The 21,480-nt window shown below is 40.3% G+C and overlaps 1 protein-coding gene across 5 annotated transcripts in view; it reads right to left on the bottom strand.

Moving 5' to 3' along the window:
- The window catches only part of ERBB4 (erb-b2 receptor tyrosine kinase 4), a 578,878-nt gene that overhangs the window by 132,373 nt on the left and 425,025 nt on the right, over positions 1 to 21,480 (bottom strand). For all 5 annotated transcript variants that reach the window (XM_064433627.1, XM_064433628.1, XM_064433629.1 and 2 more), the window contains exons 13-16: positions 13,392 to 13,524; positions 11,312 to 11,405; positions 9,783 to 9,937; positions 3,823 to 3,897 (exon numbers count right to left, since the gene is read on the bottom strand). In XM_064433627.1, coding sequence (XP_064289697.1) covers positions 3,823 to 3,897; positions 9,783 to 9,937; positions 11,312 to 11,405; positions 13,392 to 13,524 — 457 coding nt within the window. The remainder of the gene's footprint in view (positions 1 to 3,822; positions 3,898 to 9,782; positions 9,938 to 11,311; positions 11,406 to 13,391; positions 13,525 to 21,480) is intronic.

The following is a 21,480-nucleotide window of genomic DNA, read 5'->3' as shown; positions in this document are numbered from 1 at the left end:
TGGCTTCAGAACCAGTTCAGAAGAGGCAAGGTCACTCCCAGAACTGGGATTTCTCTGAGTCTCTTTCATGAACCTGAAAGGAGGGTGTAGCCTGGTAGGGGTTGGTCCCTTCTCCCAGGCAACCAGCAATGGGACACAAAGACACAGGGAGGTTTAGGTTGGGCACTGGAAGTTTTCACAGAAAAGATGAAGGGGCTGCCCAGGGAAGTGGTGGAGTCACTGTCCCTGGAGGTGTTTAAAATAAGACTGAACATGGCACTCAGTGCCACGGTTTAGCTGATAAGGTGGTGTTAGGGCATAGGTTGAACTTGATAATCTCAAAGGTCTTTTCCAATTTAGCTCATTCTGTGATTCTGTGAATTTGTCCTGTTTGATGACATGGAAGATCTATGCAACCCACAGAGGAAGGATCTGAAACTGTCTATTTTTTCTAGTCTGGATTCTTCAAAAAAAAAAAAATCTGTTTCTTTAACTGCTCTGTTCTGATACAGCTTCAGAAAGCTCCATATTAAGAGTCTCTTGAGAGTAGCATCTTTTACCAATCAAGTAACATAGCTTAGCTGGTACTCACAGATCTTATTTTCCCTCTTATTTGCAGAGATCCTCTGCCCTTGCAGAATAATATAATTATTCTATAAAAGCAGAGAGCATATGGAGTGCTTTCCTCCAAGCAATGGAGCTGAGCACCGTGAAAACCATGAACATAAGCATTTTATTAGAGGTGGTTTCCCTTCCCCACCAACTACTGAGAGCTGCTGTGAAATTCTGTTGAAGTCATACTGTGACAGGGTACAAAACAGCTATGAAAGGATTTGCTTGCATTACACAGGGTTTACTGTTAATTAGCTCTTGTACACATTAGCAGCAGATAAAACCAGCTTTTTTTTTTTTGCTGCTGTTGAGGAAGTGATGATTTGTTGAGAGGACATCCTTTTTGGATACAAAACTAGCAACAGCATTGTAATTAGAGTTAACATCTACACAACATTCTATTGAAGCACTTGACAATAGTGGGCCTGGCTAATTAGTTTCTGTTAGTTAAAAGGGAAATGTAAATGAAATTTTCTTGGGGCGTAAACAGAGACACCAGCTTACTCAGACCAGAACATCAGTGCTGGTGCTGGTTCTTTCCTATCACATCCAACACATGCTCCTGATCACATCTCCAGATATACAATCTCAGATGCATCAGAAAACAGAAACTTCACTCCTTTGATGATCTCTTCTCTCCTAGTATTAACTTGAATGAAGCCTAGCAAGGATAAACCAATTAAAATTCATACTTTAGATAAAAGCTTTGTCCACAGCCTCACTCCAATCACTGCACTAGCCAAATTTTTCTGGTGAACATGAAAAGAACCAGCCTTTCCTGACTCTCTAGAATATTTTCTTAATGAATAACAGAGCATTATTTTTACAGTTTTTGAATCATCCTTTTAGACAACAGTTATCCCATTCTAGGGAGCAGACATACTCATGTTTTTGCTGATTGCTCCAGAATATGCTGGCATGTTCTATTGTGTGCTGTTCCAACCACAAAAAACACTGAATGCAACTGCCAGGAAGTAGCAAAAGGAGGAGTGGCATTGTGGCAGGAAAGGAGGATGGATAACTTCTTTGGGAATCCTAGGAAATTCCAGCCTTCCTCTGCTTTCCGTCTTTGCTTTGGCAATTTCTAGGAAAGACTGGTATGGAAGGTGGAACCAAAACCAAAGCCCTAGGGGAATAATCCATACAGGAAGCTGCATGAGCAGCTTTTCTTTTGGACAGAACTCTGTTAAATCTAAAGGTTAAAAATCCCCAAAACCAAACTATGAAGAAAGAAATGCATTGCCAAAAGTAAGGCTGTTTACCCACAAACTTGAAGGGACTAAAGCAGAAAAACTGAAGTTTCACCAGCCATTTGGAAAACAAGCCATGTGATGCACATCTGATTCCTCTTGATTAAACACGACAGAAAGAATTCCTTTGCTATTCTACCAGACTCTCACAAAAGCCTTCAAGTCAATGGATCATGGCATAAACAATTTGCAAACTAAAAAACTGGAAAGGAAAGCAACACTGCTATGAAAATGGAAATAGGAGAAGATGAGCAATTCCTTCTTTGGGTTAAAGCCCTGCTCTCACTTCGAGCAGAAAAACCTGTCTCCTTCTACTCACTGATAATTCACGTCAATGGAAAAAACTCAAGTTAAGGGTCAGACTGATTATTAATTAATTTCAAATTTATACGTCTCAGGAGGGTGCACAGCTGTTAAAAAGACATGAAGAAGGTTCTATCTGAAGTTAAACACATCCATTTTGAATTTACAACAAAAAGTGTCACTTTGCCAGTGCAGTTTTGCCCATTTTTAGCCCAAATAGAATGAATAATTTTCACAATAAAAAAAAAAAAAAACAACCAAACCACAATTTCACAAATCTAATGTAGAGCTATGAAGTTCCCTTCTTTGCCTTGAAAGTGAAAGAATACATACTGACATTTAAACACAGTGCAGTAGTTTTCCTAGAATAAATTCAGCAAGGCTGAAACAAACAAACAAACAAAAAAAATCCATCAGATCCAAAGGAAACGGGAAACATTTGAGGGCCTTCCCCTTCAGACTGAATGGAGCAGGAGTAAAACCACTTAACAGAGTAAAACAATTCCTCTCATTTCTGTAGTTTGATAAGGACCTTAAACTTAAGGAAATAATAGTAATAACACCACATTATATATATATATAATTATTATAATAACACATTTTCTGTATTTGTGTTTTGAGTAAAGTTGATGAAATTGGGGCCTTTAAAACTGGGGCAGCTTGGTTTGGATAAGTCCGTCTGAAAATGAGGCCCCACAGAAGTATCTCAAACTGGATATCCCAGATCGGAAAGATTAAAACAAAACATTGAAATATTGAAAAATGCATCTCCTGTTGCTTATTCATTGCTTAATGAATTAAGTCAGAACTGATACTGATTTAATAAACAAATGTACCATTTGATACCATTTATAGTGCACTGTTTTTCAAGTCTAAATATATTCTCCCTCATAAGCTAGAAATAGGTATATTCACATTATGTACACAATTAGGAAGGAAACCTTAAAACCTTAAAACCTTTTGAAAAAGACAAGGAAAAAAACTCAGATTGAAAATCTTAATGAGATGGGTTTGACTGAATTTATGCATTTTTCATCCAGTCTTAGCTCAGGAGAGTAATCCCAAAGCCTAGAAGTCATATTAACCAGTTTGAATTTAAGAATGAACAAACTCAATGGCAATGTAGAGATTTCATGAAAAAGAATGCAGAATAAAGCCTACATTAATTTGTTTCAATTGTCATTATTGAAAAATAAAACTGCTGCAAGGTTACAATTTTTCTTTTAAACAGAAAATGAAAAAAAGAATCAAATAATAATTATATGAAGTATGGAAGAAATTTTGTTTTGTTACAACATTTGTTTTTTCAAGGGAAGGCGTATGGAAGAAAGAGACTAATTTGCTTTTAAATTTTGTCTTAAGCAAAAAATAACAACAAAAAAAACCCAACAAAGAGAAAATAAGTGCATTCCAATTTTACCATCTAATAAAATTTAATCTGGAAATATGAATACTTAAAGGAAATTTCAGAATTTAATCCTTATTGATTTAAGCTAAAAATAAAAACAAATTTAAAAATCTGTCTAAATGAGCAGAATATCTAATTGGCTTTCAAACAGAAAGCAAATTTGGATGTAGAGAGGCAGATCTCCCAGAATCCATGGTGGGTGTGTGTTCAAACTGGCTGCTATGACATTCCAGTGGCGGGCAGGTGTGAAGGATGGGGTGGGGATGTTACCTAGCGTGCTGTGGCAGAGTGGACTGCCGTGTCCATGGATAGAAAATGCAGTCATGACTAGCTGGGCCTCTACACCTGCAGGCAATTACAGAACAAACCACGTCATTGCCACGCCCCAGGACATGCACAGGCATGCGCCCTTGTCCACACGTGCAGGATGGAGACACACAGGCAGCCAGCACCCAGCCAGTACCTATCCATCAGCCCAATGCAGTCCTCCAGGTGTGGCCCTATGCACCTGCAGCAAATCCAAAGTGGAAACAGGGAGAGAAAGAGAGACAGCTGTTATTTACACACCCAACGAGCAGGAAGCCCCTTTGTGTTCTTAATTCTAGTTCTTCTCTTGCTAAAAGAGACCTGTGTCACCAAAAATTATAGCTTGTGACAAGAGGAACAATAATAGCAACGGCATTCCAAGGCAGGCCATATCTTGGTTCAAACAATACTTAAGGCAGGTTTCACCTGTGTATGTGGGAGTCCTGACAACAGGGCTGCTTTTCCTGTGTGTTTTTATGAGTCATCAAACCAGTGATTACTGCACAAAAGCTGTTCATTTACAAGTCGAGATTTCCAGGAGCACAATCCAGAACTTGCTTTTCTTTCTGTAATTGATGCAATTGTTCGTTTTGTTCTAAGATCCCAGCAGGGTAACTGAAGAAATATTTTGGAAGCTGAAAATCCTTTTTTCAACAGGGAAGCTCAAGGATCAACTTCCAGCAACAAAAACCACAGCAAAATGGTGTCTGCTGATTCAGACATTTTATTCTGCTTTTCTTAAATGCTGCCAAAAGTCCTCCACCTGCACAATCAGCAGGTGCTCACCAAGGGCATTGGAAATGGAAGGAATCCCTAAATGCAGCACCACTAAAACACAGCCATGGAAAAGAGTTTGCAGAACACATGTGGCATGTGTGGATTTCCCTAGCCCCCATGAAGAGCAGGACTGCTTTCCTGGGCCCCTGCATTCAAACATCAAGTCAAATACACACACAGCAGTCAGGATTCTCAGAGACCTAAAGCTGAGCTTTTGGGGGTTAAAAACACCTGAAAAAACTCCCTTCAGTGCTGCACACCCAGCTAGGCATTCTAGCATGGGGAGTACCTGGCCCTCAGCATTTAAGGAAACCAAACCATTAATTTCAACTCTTTAAGAAGATCTCAGAGCCATTTCATTAACAGGCCCTGTGGCTGTACATCCACTACAGGCAGCAAAGGTGATCTGACACATCAGTAGACTGCAACTTATTTCTGTTGAGGCATTTTAAATTTAAGGTGTGATCCCCAACGCTTTCAAAGTTTGCTGTTTTTCAGATTGGCTTTGATGGAAGGATATGCATGTCAAAAAAATCTGAGAGTTCAAATAAGCTCCCACGAGATCTTCTTTCTGCTTCACCATCACTTGCCACTCCTCAGCTTTTGCTGCATTTAAATTGGTATCACTCTGCCATTATAAAATGAATTCAATTTCCCTGTACCTGCTCATCAGGGAGAGCAGTCCAAGTAAACCTTACCCCATGTTTGTTTACTTGAATTCTTATTTTTACATAAGACATTTACTCTGATATGCAAATACAAACTGGAAGGATTTCCTCAATGATTGCTTCCTCCAGCATACGTGCAGACATTAAAAAGATGTGTTAAATATCCAGATAATGCATAAATGTAAGGGTTGATTTAAACACAGTTCAAAAACTTAAATAGAGAGAACTCTTGGAATTTCATCTGTCCTGGGCATCAGCACTTCAGAATTCAGGACTGTCCGAATTCTAACCCATCTCAAACACATCCAATGTTTCTTCCTTTCGTGGCATTCTCAGCAATTTGCAAAAAAACAAGCTCAGCAATGAAGGAGGCTGAAGAATTGCTCAGATTGTCCATTTCCTACCACACTAAAAAAAGCTGAGCTTAGACTGTTGCTGTAAATAAAAAGAAGGGCATCCTCAAATTCGAGGTCTGAGAGCCTGCTACTGGTTTAGAGAACTGGCAGACTGACATCAAGAGCCTGTAGTCTCGGAGTCACTTCACATGCTCATTTGGAGAACAGGACTGAATCCAAATGGCTACTGCTGGACCTCACCCAGTGCAAGTTGAAGTATCATGATTTTCATTTCAAATTGTAATCTTCTTCAGTGGACTTGACTTCCCCAAAGAGAAAACTCTGTCCAGGTGCAATTCCATTACTCCTAGTTAGGCAGTTCCCAGTTTCCTCCTTGAGTGGCTGTCCTGATTACATGCAGGGAAGTACAACACTGTGTGAGTCATGGCAATATTTATTCACGGGGTATTTTGTACCACCAAGTCATCAGGTATTTTTCCCCAGGAGGGAACTCCCTTCATTTCAGGCTTTTTGACCCATATAAGCCTGACACAATCATACATCATGCTGTTCACACCTAGTGTTCCTTCTGCTTGGAGTCTGGATGATATTTTCTTTTCCAAGTTGGCTCTGAAAAATGAACTGGTTAATTGAGACATGCCAATTCATTAATGATATATTTAGTACCTTACAAAAGTTCAATACAGCTTATCCAGAAAATTACACTTGGAGCTCATCCTAGCTTAATAGATATTCATCCTCTGAAAGGAAATTTGGGGTTTTGAAAATTGCAGTAACAACTAGATTTTTTTTTTCCAGGAATAATCCAGAAATATTGTCATTTATCAACCTTCTTTAAGATTGAAAGGTGCAGTTTCAACTGCACAGATATGGGGTAGCAAAGCCATTCCATGCCAGATGGATTCTCAAAAATCTTGGTCAATGGAAACAAACAAAATTGATTTTACAATGGTGTAAGTGGATTATCTCTGGGCAGGAGAAAACCCTTTTTTGTGATGGTCATCCAACTATTGACAACTCTGCCCAAGGGCTACTGAGCTAACAGGTGAGAGGAACAAAGTTGAACTGGAGCAGGGGCTAGGAGGAAACTTTGCAAAATGAAAGAGTAACAGTTCTTCTTATCCAGAGCGTGTTTGCAACATTCTGTCATCTGGAATTCAAACTTTCTTCCTAAAAATACACCTAATCTTTAGAGACAACACGGTGCTTCTGCCCTCAAATCCTTTCAGGACCACACACTGTTGCTGGAGCTCCCCTGACTTCTCTGGTCATGGCTTAGAAGGAAAAGAGCATTTTGGTGAGGAGCAATGCCCTCCCTTCAAAAAGCTGTGCAACAAAACATTTGTATGATGAGGGGAAGTGTCCAGTGAGATCTCGCATTTGTGTCCTGCCCAGCAAGGAAGCAGGCTGTCACTTGCTATTGTGTAATTAGTGTTTTATTCCTGTGGAAGCGTTCAGTTTTGGCTGGCTCTACTAGAAGAGGTGCCAAATGCTTTCCAACTCTCTTGAATTAAGTGGGATAGCTGTCCCACGTGCCTCAGACCTGCTCCAAACTGGCTGCAAGTCGCTGATACTTATCACAGGGATACAAGGGCAGGAGCACAGTTGTTGCACCCAAGGAAGTCACTGTCTGACAGTCCTTCTGGCCAAAGCAAGATCATTAACAGGGCTGGATAATTACACACCTATTAAGAGAAACAGTCATTACACTTAAATAAAGGAAGAGAATAGTGCTAGCAAACCTCACTAAAGCAGTCCTCTGCAAATGCCAAGATGGAACTTGTGGCAAAACACAGGAAACAGAGGTGGGACAGGTCCTTCCTTGGTGACAACTGGTGGGCATGACTGGACACATCATGTGAGAACTAATAACCTATTTTATCAAGCAGCACTGCAGGAATGAGATGATACCACACTGGGAAGCATTGCTCTGCAGCAGCTCAGCCCTTCTGGATGGGTATCCCAGCTGTACTGAGAGGGCACTGGAGTAATTCCAGCACTTGATCTGGCAGCCAGGAGAACAGATGTGGGGGATGAAGCAGAATTAAGTTTTCTCTCTACCTTTGAGCCAAGAGCCAAACAGCAAGCTGTGTTCTCTCCACAACCTATTTCAGTGAAGAATCGTGACTAAGGGGAATTTAAATACTACTTTCTTAAAGAAAGGGTATGAGACCAGAGAACTCAGCCTTGAAGGAGGAAAGGAGAGAGTAACTTATTAACTTATTTCCCTTCTCTCTGTGGGCATATTCAGGCCCTGACAATGTTGGCAAGAAGATGGACAACCTGCAAACCCCAAATATCTTGGACAGTCTTAAATAGCTTCATTAACATAATCACATGCCACAAAATCTCTAGGAACACAAAAAAGGATAGTAAGCCATGCTTACCCAGATGTGGGGGGAAGAGAACCTTGTTTTTCTAAGGGATAAAAAAATACCTAAGAATAGGTATTTCCTATTTCCACAGAGAAATTAGTGTCATGGAAAAGGAATAGTTCCGCATCTGGGAGATGGGAACATCATGGGCTTTGTGTACATCACTGGGGGACAGACCTTTAGCCCTTTAACTAGTCCTTTTTCTGGGATGGGCACACTGTGGGACATTCTTTCATCTAATCAGAAGGACAAAATAAAAAGGAGGAAAAACCAGAAGTCCAAGGTTTAAAAGGACAACATCAGTTTGCATAAGGGAACCCAGTGTCAGCAACAGCTGCCAATGAGGACTGCCAAGGTCAGCTAGAACTGCCTAATACCCTTCATATTTGTGCTTGACTTCGAATGTCACATTTTCAGCACTAGACATAAAAACCTTCCTTCTCAATCCAGGCAGATAAACAACCACTTGCAAAATACGAATGCCTATGCAGAGATGGAAAGGCATGGAAAACCTTCTGCTCCCTTCCTTGTCTAGGAGTAACACAGTTGGGCCACAAACACTAGAAACAGCTGGGCCAGTTAGAACTCCTCAGGGAAGAGGAGGGAAAGGTTGCTCACTGGAGGCCAGGAGAGCTGCAAGGCACTTCCTATGCTGGGCAGACAGTAAATCCATCACACATCCGTGGTTTTGTCAGATTAGATCAGCACTGGCACCTTCTCCATCTACATAAGCCAGGACCAGAACTCCTGGAGCGAGCTTGTCTTTTAATGTCTTTTCTTCTTACCCTCTTCGTCCACAGTAGCAGTGTTTTCCTTATTGCATAACTGATTTAAAGGGTATGGGGCGGGGTGAGACAAATCTGTAACAGATCCTGGCTGTGTCTCTGTGATCTCCCTCTCATTTCCCTAATGGCTCTATTGTAATTAGATTTGCAAAACCAGCAAAAGGTCTCATTTTGAATGGCAACAGCTGTTGACATCAAGATTACATTGAATAATTTACTGGTTTAATTTTAGCTGCTAAACAATAAGAGCCTCTTGTTGAAGATTATTTCACTGGCTGATGTTTTCTCTTTTTCCCATTGCTGCCTCTTCCTCTCCTTGTATGCTGGACACTCTGAATTGCCCCATGGAAAAGGCAGTAATAACTTACATGGCCTGTGCAAAACTATAGGTGTGCATGTGACTATTGCTGTTATGTTGTACAGGTTCTTAATTCTGGCTCAGATCCATGGGCTGTATTATTCCAAGTGTAACAAATTCCAAGTGTAATAAATTATTCTGGACAATTTAACAGGACTTCAGAAATTGATGCTCAGTCTCAGGCTCCTGTACAAAGTCTAGTTTCAAGCTCTGTGCATCAGTCCCTGTAAGGAAAGGAGAGCAGTAACACTTTTGTCTCATAGTGGTGCTGCTGGCTTAGCTCACCAATACCAAGTAATAGAGATTCTGTCAAGGAGCAAATACTAAAAACAAGTCATTTTACAGGTCTAAAATTAAGTGAAAGGGCAGTATTTGCTACAAACCAGCACAGAAGGAAAACTGAGAGCATTGCTGTGGAAAGTTCTTCTCTGTGGTCTTCAAAACCTGAACATCATGAGAGACCTGAAAATCAAAGGTTAAATTCCTACTGCACACTCTCTTTTCAGGAGTGGGACAAGTGCTTTACTAAGCCAAACGAGCTACAAAGCCCCCTGTGCTAGGAGCAGTGCATGGATTGGAGGGCTCCCTGCAGAGCTTGCACTCACCCTTGGGTGCAGTTGGGATGACAGGGATGGCACTCCCGATCCTCATCGGCGTACTTGAAAATGAAGCTGTTGGCCCCCTGCAAGCCATCAGGGCATTTTTCCACACAGTTTGGACCATCCTTAAAATGGAAACACTTTGTGCAGTGGTCAGGTCCCTGGAGAATGTGGAAGAAAGAAATGCAGTGCGTTGAAGTTACTCTGTCCTTTCCTGCTGCACTAGGGTTGCACTGGCACACACTCAGCAGCACCTGCAGCAGCTTCTCTTCCCAAGGATCAGTGAATTACCTGCATGGCTCCAGCCTCTCAGATAATTCCTGCTGCTTTTGGCCATTAGCTTCTTCTGTAGAGTGCAAGACTAAATACCAGCTTCTAGATAGGCTTTTTAATATTATTGGTGTGCTTAATACAGTGGAGTCAGCGCCCACTTTAATGCTGAGAAACTTTCTGCTACACTATTGAGTACTGAAGCAGCTTTGTAAACCCTTCAGTGGGATCTCCTGCCTCTGCACTTCAAAACTATTTTCCACAAGCGTTCTGCACATGGCATCTGGTCACAGCAAGAATGAAGGACTACAAGGTCCTTCATTCTACAAGACAAACAATTACAAGGTCTCCTTCTCAATACACATGAAGACCAAATTGTTAAGACCAACAAACCAAGACTCCTGGACAATGTAAAATTTTAAAGCTGTGATGATAAGCCAGTGTATAACTATATCAGGTTGAGCATTGGCCTAGGATTTTACGTCCATAAGCCCTGCAACAAATCCAAATTTCCCTAATGGGCTGAACACTTGAAACATTAGCTTCTTGCCTTATGGCTGTATTGCAGAAAAACACAGTTTTGTAAGAAAAATTATGATACCTTTCTTTTTTCCATTCAGTAAGTCACAGAAATAAAGAAATAAATTACAGGCTATATTTTCTCAATTATGAAAAGCCTAAAATACAACTCCTCATTTCCAGTATACTTGGGACTTTTAATCTTGGCAATACACAGGAAACTAGAAGAAAGAGACAATTTCTATCTCCCAAACGAGCAATAACCTTTGAAAGAAAAGTTACTGGCCATTATAAAGGTGAGAAAGAATTAACCATCATTTAGGATGCATTAAAAATGTTATCTATCAAAAGAACTTAAAGGCTATTTAAGTACAAAAAACCTCCCAGCATACTGTTTAAACTGAGGGACTGAGACAAATTCCCCCACTTTTTTTTCTGAAAATAGGGATGAAAGAGGGCACTCAAACCCCAACTGCATGCTGTCAGTCTGTAAAAATTGCATGTATCTGTACCACTAAAGCATTGAGACAACTCAGGAAAGAAAACTTAAGATCACTTTCTTAAGGAGGCAGATCCAATGACCAATTTAGCACGAGCAGAATTCCTTCCTTACATGCAGAAAATGTGTGTTTTCTGCTTTTGTTTCATTAATTTTTTTTATCCTGCACTATATTTTTGCAGGTTACCCTGAGCCATAACAAACCAAGCAGACCAAACCCTACAAACACGACAGGCTGTGTCCTTACCGGCCCGTAGCAGGTGATCATGTTTTCCTCCATCTTCTCACACTGCGGATCACACTCCACACACACAGAGCCATTTGCAAACTCTCGGAATTCCCTGAGGAAATATTTTGCAGGCAGGTTAGGAGAAATCTGACTCCAGGCCAAAATGGAGCTCACCTGGCTGGGTCTTCACCGGATGGAATTGATCTCAGGGGCACTGAGGCCAGCAGGTGTCACAGCCACGTGAAGCAGAGACACCTTCCTCACCACTATAAAACTATAGTGAGGGCCTTCATCTCATTCAGAAATACAGACTTCATTAACAGGACAAAACTGCTGGCTTCTTGATTTTCACCTGCAGGACTGTGGCTCAGATTCAGGAAGCCACTTGCCACATGTGAGCACTGATGACAGCTGCCCTTGTTTCAGGTAGGTCTCTGAGCACATGTTTTAAAGACAGTTCTCCAAAAGGCTCATAATGTTTTCAGTAATAATTCTAGACTGAGCTCTCAATCTATAAAATGTCAAAACAAATCCTTTTACTGATTTATTTAATGGATCCACAAGAAACCACCACTCAAGCGACTTTTTTTATTAACCGCTTTTAAGAGGGGGAAAAAAGGTAGTGATGGCAGTTGAATATTTTCCTTCAAATATTTCAGTTGCCAGTTACCTCTCACCACAAACCTCCAGCACTCTCCCAACACAATCCATCCCACCTTCTTCTACGCCAAAATGAATTCACATCTGAGTAAGTTGCTTCTCCCCCACTAAAGACAGAGTGAATCTTTGTAGTAGGCTCAGAGTAGACCAGGCCAAGCTTTGCAGGGGGATCCCATCTTGCTGCATTAACCAATTACAACATTTGCATTAACTAGTTACAGATGTGCTGCACACTCATTTTAAGAGGCTCCAGAAGCATCCAGGTAAAGGTTCTGAGCTCAGGTGATCACTGCTCACCCTCCATTTCTCTACAGCCATTGGGATCTGCTGAGGACATCAGGATGGAGCTGAGGAAAACCTCACTTGATCCCACCCTTCCCTGGCTCTGGGAGTGGATTTTTCCTGCCAAGGACTAAAAGAGATGTCAAACACAACTTGACCCCCATTCTGACTAACTGTTGCTGCTCTACAACATCAACATGCAGAGCTGTCCCACAAACAAAGTTCTCCCCCAGCCCAGGTTATAAACATTTTCACATATTTAGGACAGAACTGAGCCTGTGGAAAGTGTCAATGCCATTCACTGATGAATAGAGAACAGAACATACTGATTGAGTCTGCTCATGCTCTTACTGTGACAGGCTCCATGGCAGCAAAAGTCACCAAGGGGGATCAACTTATTCCAATGCACTGACACCACAACTGGGGTCTGCAACTCTCCTTATTGGCAAATGAAGGAGGTGGAGAGAAGAGGACCTTTTAAGTAAATAAAACTGTGCTCTAACAAAGTATTCTTTGCCAACCTTCTCCAGATGGAAGAGTTCAGAATATTTTCATGCATTTCTGGGAGTTCATTTGGCTTAGTTCAGCTTTATTTTTCTGTCATAAGGCAGATTCAACCACCTTGTGCTGTGGAGGTATTCCCCCAGCATAAGCAGCAAAAGGAAAATGGGCAAAGTCCTGTTGGGTTTTTAGATTTATATTTGTGTGTGCCATTACACAGTGCATTATGAAAAAGAGTGAGTTTTGCTACTTTGGGGTCCTTATTCAGAGAATTTCTTTATCAGATGCCTCAATCCAACTCATCTGAAAGAATATAATTGTATAGTTCTGAATAAGGGTATCAAGTAGGGAAAAATGAGGGTTTTTTGGTAACTTTTCACCTAAATCAAACTATTCATGTTATCAGCAATGCAAAAGGTGCAAGGTGATGATGCTGCATGAAAACTTTAGTCAGTGGCATACCAGAGAAAGTGTTCCACACAGGTTCAGATCCAAAAACCCTTAAATCTTACCCCACGACACTTTTCACCCCAAATCAGTAATACTGGCAGTGGAGCCAGATACTGATTAATGCAAACCCCAAATGACTTGCTCAGTGAAGTCCTCAACAATGCTAATTGGCAGCTTTGGGGAGAAGCCAAGGGGAGCGTCTTACCCGTCGTAGAGGTTGCAGGAGTCGATGCAGGTCCTGCCCCGGATGAAGCGCTTGCAGGACAGGCACTGGTCTGGCCCCGGCCCCCAGCAGCCGTCACTGGAGCACAGCTCGTTGCACACCATGCCATCAGCAGCTGCAGAGACAGGGCTGCTGTCAGGAATGCCCACAGCCCCCCAAACCCAGGAGAAAACATCCCGGCAGCACCGAGCGCTCGGAAACGGAACCTGGGTGTCCACATTTCCCAGGAACGGGTGAGACACCAAGCTCAGAATTCACTTCAGTTACAAATCCACTGCAGATTTGGGTGAAGTGTGCAGTTTGGAATTAACTTGCTTAGTCTAATTAATTTACTGCGCTTGTGAAAAACCCGTAACTTACAGAACTACCTCAAACAAAATAAAAGTAACATAAACGTCCAAACTAGAAGATGAGACCCTTAGACCTTGAAACAAGAAGCTGTAACTTACAGAACTACCTCAAACAAAATATAAATAATGTAAACTTCCAAACTAGAAGGTAAGAAGAGACCCTTAGACCTTGAAACAAGAAGCAACCCAAAACTGAAACAACAAGAACGAAACCAAAACTGAAACAACAAGAAGGAAACCAAAACTGAAACTACAAGAAGGAAACCAAAACTGAAACAACAAGAAGGAAACCAAAACTGAAACTACAAGAAGGAAACCAAAACTGAAACTACAAGAAACAGACAACCAAAGAGCTCTCTCGGTACAAGAACTGATAAGAACAAATTGTAACGCAAAATTAGTAAAAAAAAAAAAAATTAAACATAAATTCATATTGTAGTTCCATAAAAATAATATATAGAGTATATATATTTATTATATATATTTATACAATAATATTTATTTATAGTAATGTATGTATATCTAATTATATAGATTAATTTATATTAATTAATCATGAAAAACCCGTAACTTACAAAACTACCTCAAACAAAATAAAAATACTGTAAACTTCCAAACTAGAAGGTAAGAAGAGACCCTTAGACCTTGAAACAAGAAGCAACCCAAAACTGAAACAAGAAGGAAACCAAAACTGAAACTACAGGAAACAGACAACCAAAGAGCTCTCTTTGTACAAGAACTGATAAGAACAAATTGTAATGCAAAATTAGTAAAAAAAAAAATAATTAAATATAAATTCATATTGTAGTTTTATAAAAATAATATATAAATATAGAGTATATATACTTATTATATATATTTATACAATAATATTTATTTATAGTGATGTATGTATATCTAATTATATATATTTATATATAAATAATTTATATTTAATAAATATAGTGTATTTTTATGTAAAATAATATAAATTATATAATATAAATAAATATAAAGCTATTGCAAAACTTTACACATATACAACAAATTAAGAGACAAAAAAAGAAACTAGACTCCTAGAGAGCGTACATGCTCTTTAAAGAACGATCCTGCATGCAGCCAGCACTAAATAAAAATACACACCTACCTCACAGCTTTTACAAGTTTTTTATATAAAGTTTTTTTTCCACAAATCACAGGACAGAAAAAAAGCAAATCACCATTGTGCCACAACACAAATACACAGAGCACTCAGCTGGATATTGTACACTCTCCTGGTCTGCTCCTTTCAGAAAAAAACTGAGCAGGAAAAAGATTTAAGAGTGCTGCAAGGATGATCAAATCCAGAGAAGGGCTTCTAAACCAGGAATAACCAGAGAGGTGGGGGAGAAAGGACATGATTAAAGCTTCTAAAATCCTGAGTGGCAAGGAGGAGGTGAGTAAGCATGAAACAATTGTTCACTGCTTCTTCCCAGTCCCTCATGGGCATTCAAAGAGACAGGAATCCAATAGGGTTAAAATCTGAGATTTTTCTTCATGGAAAGTAAAGATCAACCTGTAAAATTCCCTGACACATGACACGGTAAATGCCAAAATTGTAAAGGATTCAAAAAATCAACTGTCTGCATCCACTGAAGTTCTACTGAACTAAAATATAAAATGCTCCTTATGAATTGAGGACTCACTGAAATAAAACTTATGGACAGTGGGGAAATAACCGAAGAAAAGACACCATTAATTGTGATTTTAAAATTCTTTACTGCAAAAGCACCTGAAGGGCCAAAGAGCCTTTATACTAAAACCCTCAAGCCCACACAAAAAACACAATGAACTAAAGGTTAGTTTCAAATAGTGTAACTCTGTATTTCTACTTTATATAAATAATTCCTTATGTGAATATCTAGATGATGAGAAGATGGAGAAAATGAACAAAGAGCAAAAGGAACACATTATCTCTCCAGTACCTGAAGGATCTGGGCGCACTTTCAACCTAACCTTGGCATGTGAAAGGACAGAATGAATTTGAATTTATTTTTGCACTATGCAATGTTTTACACAAATGGATTACACACTGGACTGAGTAAATTAAACCCAGCAAGGACCTGAAATATCAGAGATGGCAACAATACAGACACTTGTTTGCTTCTTACACCATCGGAAACAACTTAAGAGGAATAATAAATGAAAAGGATGTGTGCTGCTTGAGTTCTACCACCCTCTCCAATACTTCCTTACTCAATACACCATAACTAACCTCAGGCATGAGAAGCCTGAACATGTTTTATCAAGGCTGGATTCAGTTTTTTTCCTTTCTATATCACGTGTAATTTTTAATGCCAACATCCAAAAGGTATTCAGAAGTATCTTTGTTTTTCTTCTGCCTCAAAGCTCAAATCAGGAACAGCCAAACACAAAGTTATTTAATTTAGGAGTCATTCCAGGTGCTCAGTGTGCTTTAAAGTGTATTAATTATCACAGATTCCAGCACAGCAAGAGGGACTCAGGAGGCCATTTCAGAGAGATGCTTTGTCCTCCTTCCCTGAGCTCTGCTGCTGCAGTCAAATGAGCCAGACCAGCACAGCCAGGAGGAGCAGGACACAAAATTCAGCTTCTCATCACTGTCCTCACCTGACTTCCTTTTAAGCATAGTAACATTTTTATAATAACTATCAGACGTCAGTAGTTCCACTATGCTGCCACTGCCTGAACCTGCCAATAAAAAGAAAAAGAAAACCCACAAAGCCAGAAACTATCCTAATTACAATTAAACAAACTTTTCATATAGTTTTTGTTTTCTAATCAAAGACTCATTTTAAATCTTTGTGACACAACAAAGAAAAACTTCACCTGGTTTGGAGATCCCTTTATTTCTCATTTTTAATTTTAAGAATATTGCTAGCTCTTCTGATTTTCTTTTTCCACACTCATCACAGAAAGGCAGTTCCCTGTTTGCCTTCTCACCTTCTTTGTAACTTGAAATTGTGATTTACTACTAGTGATTTCCTTTCTTTTCATTCTTCTCACCCTTCAAACTACTCTGAGATCAGAATTTATTTGCACAGAGTATTTCACTAAAATATTTGTCCAAGTAACAAGGGATGTTATTACAAGATAGCTCAGAAAATACAGTGAGTAACTGTGTACAAATAAAAAGACAGCATTTCAATAAAGAAAATCATTATTACCCCATTGAAACATAACCAATACAGTGCCTGTAGTCTTATGAAAAAAGCAACAGAAACAAAAAAATTATGATTTCCTCCTGAAATGTTTTCATAAAAGAACCTTGGCAAGGAGGGAGTGGTTGTTTTGACAACTTATAAAAACTCATTTCTCTCGCCTTTCTCTTCTTTAATTGTGGGGATGGCTAAAGAAACATGTCAATTTTTGACACATTATTTGGCAATTCCATGGGTTGAGCATATTCTGCAGCTCCAGCACATCACATGGCCTTATGTGGAAGGAAATAACAATAATGTTCTTGACAGAAACTGGATTTTGTCAGGGGTTTTAGAAGAAGGGCTCATTCTTTATTAATGGGGCCACATAGGTTAGGTGCAGAAAGGTTCAATGTTTTTCCTCAACCTAAATAGAACACAAGAAAATTACCTACTAAAAAAAGAAAAATTATTTTTATTTGGCTATATGCTTCTGGGCCTGATCCAAAGCTCCATAAACTGAATAGGAAAACTCCTGCAGACTTCAATTAGCTTTACATGATGCCTGATAATGAATGTAATCATTTATTCAAGTTGTTAATTGGTGGCTAGATTGATGTAATTCATAATAATCACATCTCTAACAACCTTTGCCTAGAAGGGTTTCACCTTACACTGCAGGTGTCACTAAAGCTGAGAGAATTGTTCAAGCAACTTTGGATAAAAGAACATTTTTTTCTGCATTTATTTTGTGTGCACTCATATTTCACATGACTCACCTCTGACTGTTCCATTTAAAAAAAGCCAAAAAATATGCCAGAAAAAAAGAGACAGACTTTTCACTTTAGCATGGAGCAAAGGAAAAATCTACCTACCCCTTCCTTTTTTATTTGCTCCATTCCCTGTGCACACAAGCTTGGACACTGACATTTCTATCCCTGAAAGGGCATAGGGAAGTGGAAAAGGGAGAGGTCACATCCCTTTCATGTACACCCCCTTTCTGGCCCTGCATGGCACCATCTCAGAAAGACAACACAAAGCACTAGAATATCCCAAGGGATTATGGATTTCATTTTTTTTTAATTACAAAAAACATACATATATTTTGCTCCTGTATTTTCAGAATTCTACAAAAACCAGAAGTCTGCCTAGGATTTTAACTTATTTAATAACCCTGATCTTGGAGGCAGTAAAAGATTTGGGGACTATTTTAAGATTGTTAAGAATTGGTGTAAAGAGTAAGATGAAACAATTGAGGGTATGAGGAACATAAAGTATATTTTGCATGCTGGAAAACACAGCATTTTCCACTGGCCACAGTCTGTTGTTTTTGTCTTCTTCATTGAGAAAAAAATTCTTATATGAATATATATATATAAATAAATACATAGTTATATATATAAAAATATATATAGTAATATATATATATTTTTATATATATATCTCAATCAGAGTTTTCCCAAACTCTATCATGCCAGTATTATCTCAAACATGAAGCACTAACACAGACCAAACTTTTCCACAAAAATTTTACTCCCCCTGCAACTTCTGGGTATTTCCTCACTGATGCAGAGTCAGCTGAACACACAGTATTAAATGCCATGGAAAAGATAGCATCACATTGTGATTGGTCATAAAAGTCACAAATACGGTGGCTAGAAGATCTTGGGAGGTCCTACATGAGTTTTCTGAAAAGTTACATATTGATAGAAAAAAGTTTCTGTAATTTGCTTTAAGCCATTAACTATAACTGGGCAGAAAGGAAAAAAAGTTCAAGTTAATAGTGGCTCAAAATACACAACAAATAAATACCTGTGAGTGGCTGAAATAACTAACATTTTTTAGACTGGTTTCTTGAATGAAAACCATGTGAAAAAACCAAAAACTTTGGTGGATATTTATTTTTATTAACAAGTCATACCCTGCTGGTTACCATGCAAGCAAACAGTATTTCTGCCACACAGCATGGATTCTGATCCTCCAAATATTAACTTACACATCTCCTTCCCCATTCTGGTGAGGCTCACTGGCACTCAAGAGGTGTGGGCATGTGCCCAAACATCTGCAGGATCAGTGCCCAGAACAGGTAAATTAAGGGAAAGGCAGACATGGAAACCCTTGAGGCTTGCCCTCAGCTCCCACACCATCAGGCAGTGGAAGGTGCAGGGAAAACTCTCCTAAACCCCAGCCTGTTGTCCTATCCTGGAAATGACAGATCCACAGAATGACTGGGTTGGAAGAGATCTCCAAGACCGAGTCCAACCCAGCCCCAACACCTCAAGTAAACCATGGCACTGAGTGCCACAATCCAGGTTTTCTTAAAGACACCCAAGGATGGTGACTCCACCACCTCCCTGGGCAGACCATTCCAGAATTTTATCACCCTTTCTGTAAAAAACTTTTTCCTGCTATCCAACCTCTATTTCCCTTGGTGCAGTTTGAGACTGTGTCCTCTCATTCTGTCATTGCTGCCTGGTGAAAGAGCCCAACCCCACCTGAACACAGGCACCTTTCAGGAGCTGTAGAGAGTGATAAGGGCACCCCTCAGTCTCCTTTTCTCCAGGCTGAGCACCCCCAGCTCCCTCAGTCATTCCTCACAGGGTTTGTGTTCCCAGCCCCTCTCCAGCCTCGTTGCCTCCTCTGGATGTGCTCAAGTGTCTCAATGTCCTTCCCAAACTGAGGGCCCAGAGCTGGACACAGCACTCCAGGTGTGCCCTCACCAGGGCCAAGGACAGGGGCAGAATGACCTCCCTGCTCCTGCTGGCCACACCATTCCTGCTCCAGGCCAGGAGCCATTGGCCTTCTTGGCCACCAGGGCACTCTGCTGGCTCATGTTCAGCTGCTGTCACCAGTGCCCCCAGGTCCCCTTCTGCATGGGCACTGTCCAGCCTCACCATCCCCAGCCTAGAGCACTGCAGGGGTTATTGTGGCCAAAATGCAGGACTTGGCACTTGGATTGTTAAACTTCATTTTACTGGTCTCTGCACATCTATCCAACCATTTCACATCTCTCTGCAGAGCTCTCCTACTTTTCAGCAGATGGGCACACACTCCCAGCTTAGTGTCATCTGTAAATTTACTGCTGGCTCCATGGACCAGTGCTGCCTTACCCAAGTGATCCTGCAGAGTTTAGGGAGACACCCAACCTGCAGCAGAACCCATTAAACCCCAGAGAGGTGCTGGCTGACAGGCAGAGCTGAAGCAGCAGCAAAGCTCTTCTCAGCTAATGCTGGCTCTCAAAAGGCCACAAAACATGAATCAATTCACTCACACTGATGTGCAAAGAGAGGAAACCACTGCTTCTGTTGGGATTGCATTGCCTCCTCTCCACTGGAGAGAAGAAGCCACTGCTCCTGTTAGGACTGCACTGCCTCCCAGTTGGAGCCACTTGACCCCAGGCCTGTGTTCATTATGCACTGTCCATTTAATGAACACAGGTCAGAGTCCATTTTTAAAACCAGCCCCTTGGTACTGGAGCTTACTTTGTGACTGCTTAAAAAGGGAACAAATGAGTTATGCTTTCCTCTTTAAGATTCCCACAGTGTTAAATCTCAAAAAATGTCTTTAGGAGTATTTTTCTTCCTGGAAAATGGTGTCTATTATAACAAATCCTCACCAAGCTAGAGGTGAAACAAAGTTTACATTTTCTCTTTGTGTGCAAATGTAGTGACAAGCCATTCCATGTGAGAGGATGATGTGACAGCACATCCCAGTTTCCATTTGCTCTGGAAGTCCATCTTTCAGTAGCTGTGGCAGCTTCAAAGGGATTCAAACTGAGTGATCCCAGGAAAGGGCAGAGAGGTATTTGACAAAGGAGCCCTGACAACTAATGCAAGATTATGTTCCAAATTACTGTGCTCAATTGTTGTGTCCCAAAAGCTCTCAAAAACAGTGAAACAGCTGGGACACTGCTCCATGAAGGGTAAAAACACCTTACAAAATGCACCTGATTTCCCATTGTCTCCTAACATGTTACAGAGGAGGGAAGTTACAGAAACCTTGAAGCAAAGAGGAATTACTGTATGAAACATGAGGCCTGTGCTCCACCTTATTACTGCTTAGTTTTTTTTTATATTAAATGTCTGGGAATGAAGGAAAGTTGATCTTTCATTAAATACTGCATGATAATCAGACAGCTAGAGCCAATCTGATGCAAGAAAACATCAGAGCATGATTCTTCTCCCATAGTAAGCAGTTTTTTATCTGGTAGAGAGGAAACCTGTGCTCTCCAGAAGGTTCACAAGTTCATGTATCGCCTGGCAAGATGGGACCTACCCAGATCTGGGAATATAACCTTGTTGACTCTTTCATGGTCAACAAAACCTTGAGCTTCTTCCTTCTTCTGTTCTGTCAGCACAAAAATTCCACATGGGAAATCTCAGAAGGGCTAATTCTTTCTTCATGCCATACAAAACGCAGTTGTTAGAGAGCACAAGTGCAGAACTAGGTGGTTCCTCACCACATGATCCTGTTACACTGCAGGGGAAAGCAAAAAGCAGTGCCACATCCCTGGGCAGATTTGCCATCCTTCTATTTTCCAATAAATACTCTATTTTTATAGCTGGCTTTCTATGTAGGGGCAGA

This window comes from Passer domesticus, chromosome 10, assembly GCF_036417665.1.
Source record: "Passer domesticus isolate bPasDom1 chromosome 10, bPasDom1.hap1, whole genome shotgun sequence".
Lineage (NCBI taxonomy): Eukaryota > Metazoa > Chordata > Aves > Passeriformes > Passeridae > Passer > Passer domesticus.
This window is presented reverse-complemented; position numbering and strand designations above follow the sequence as displayed.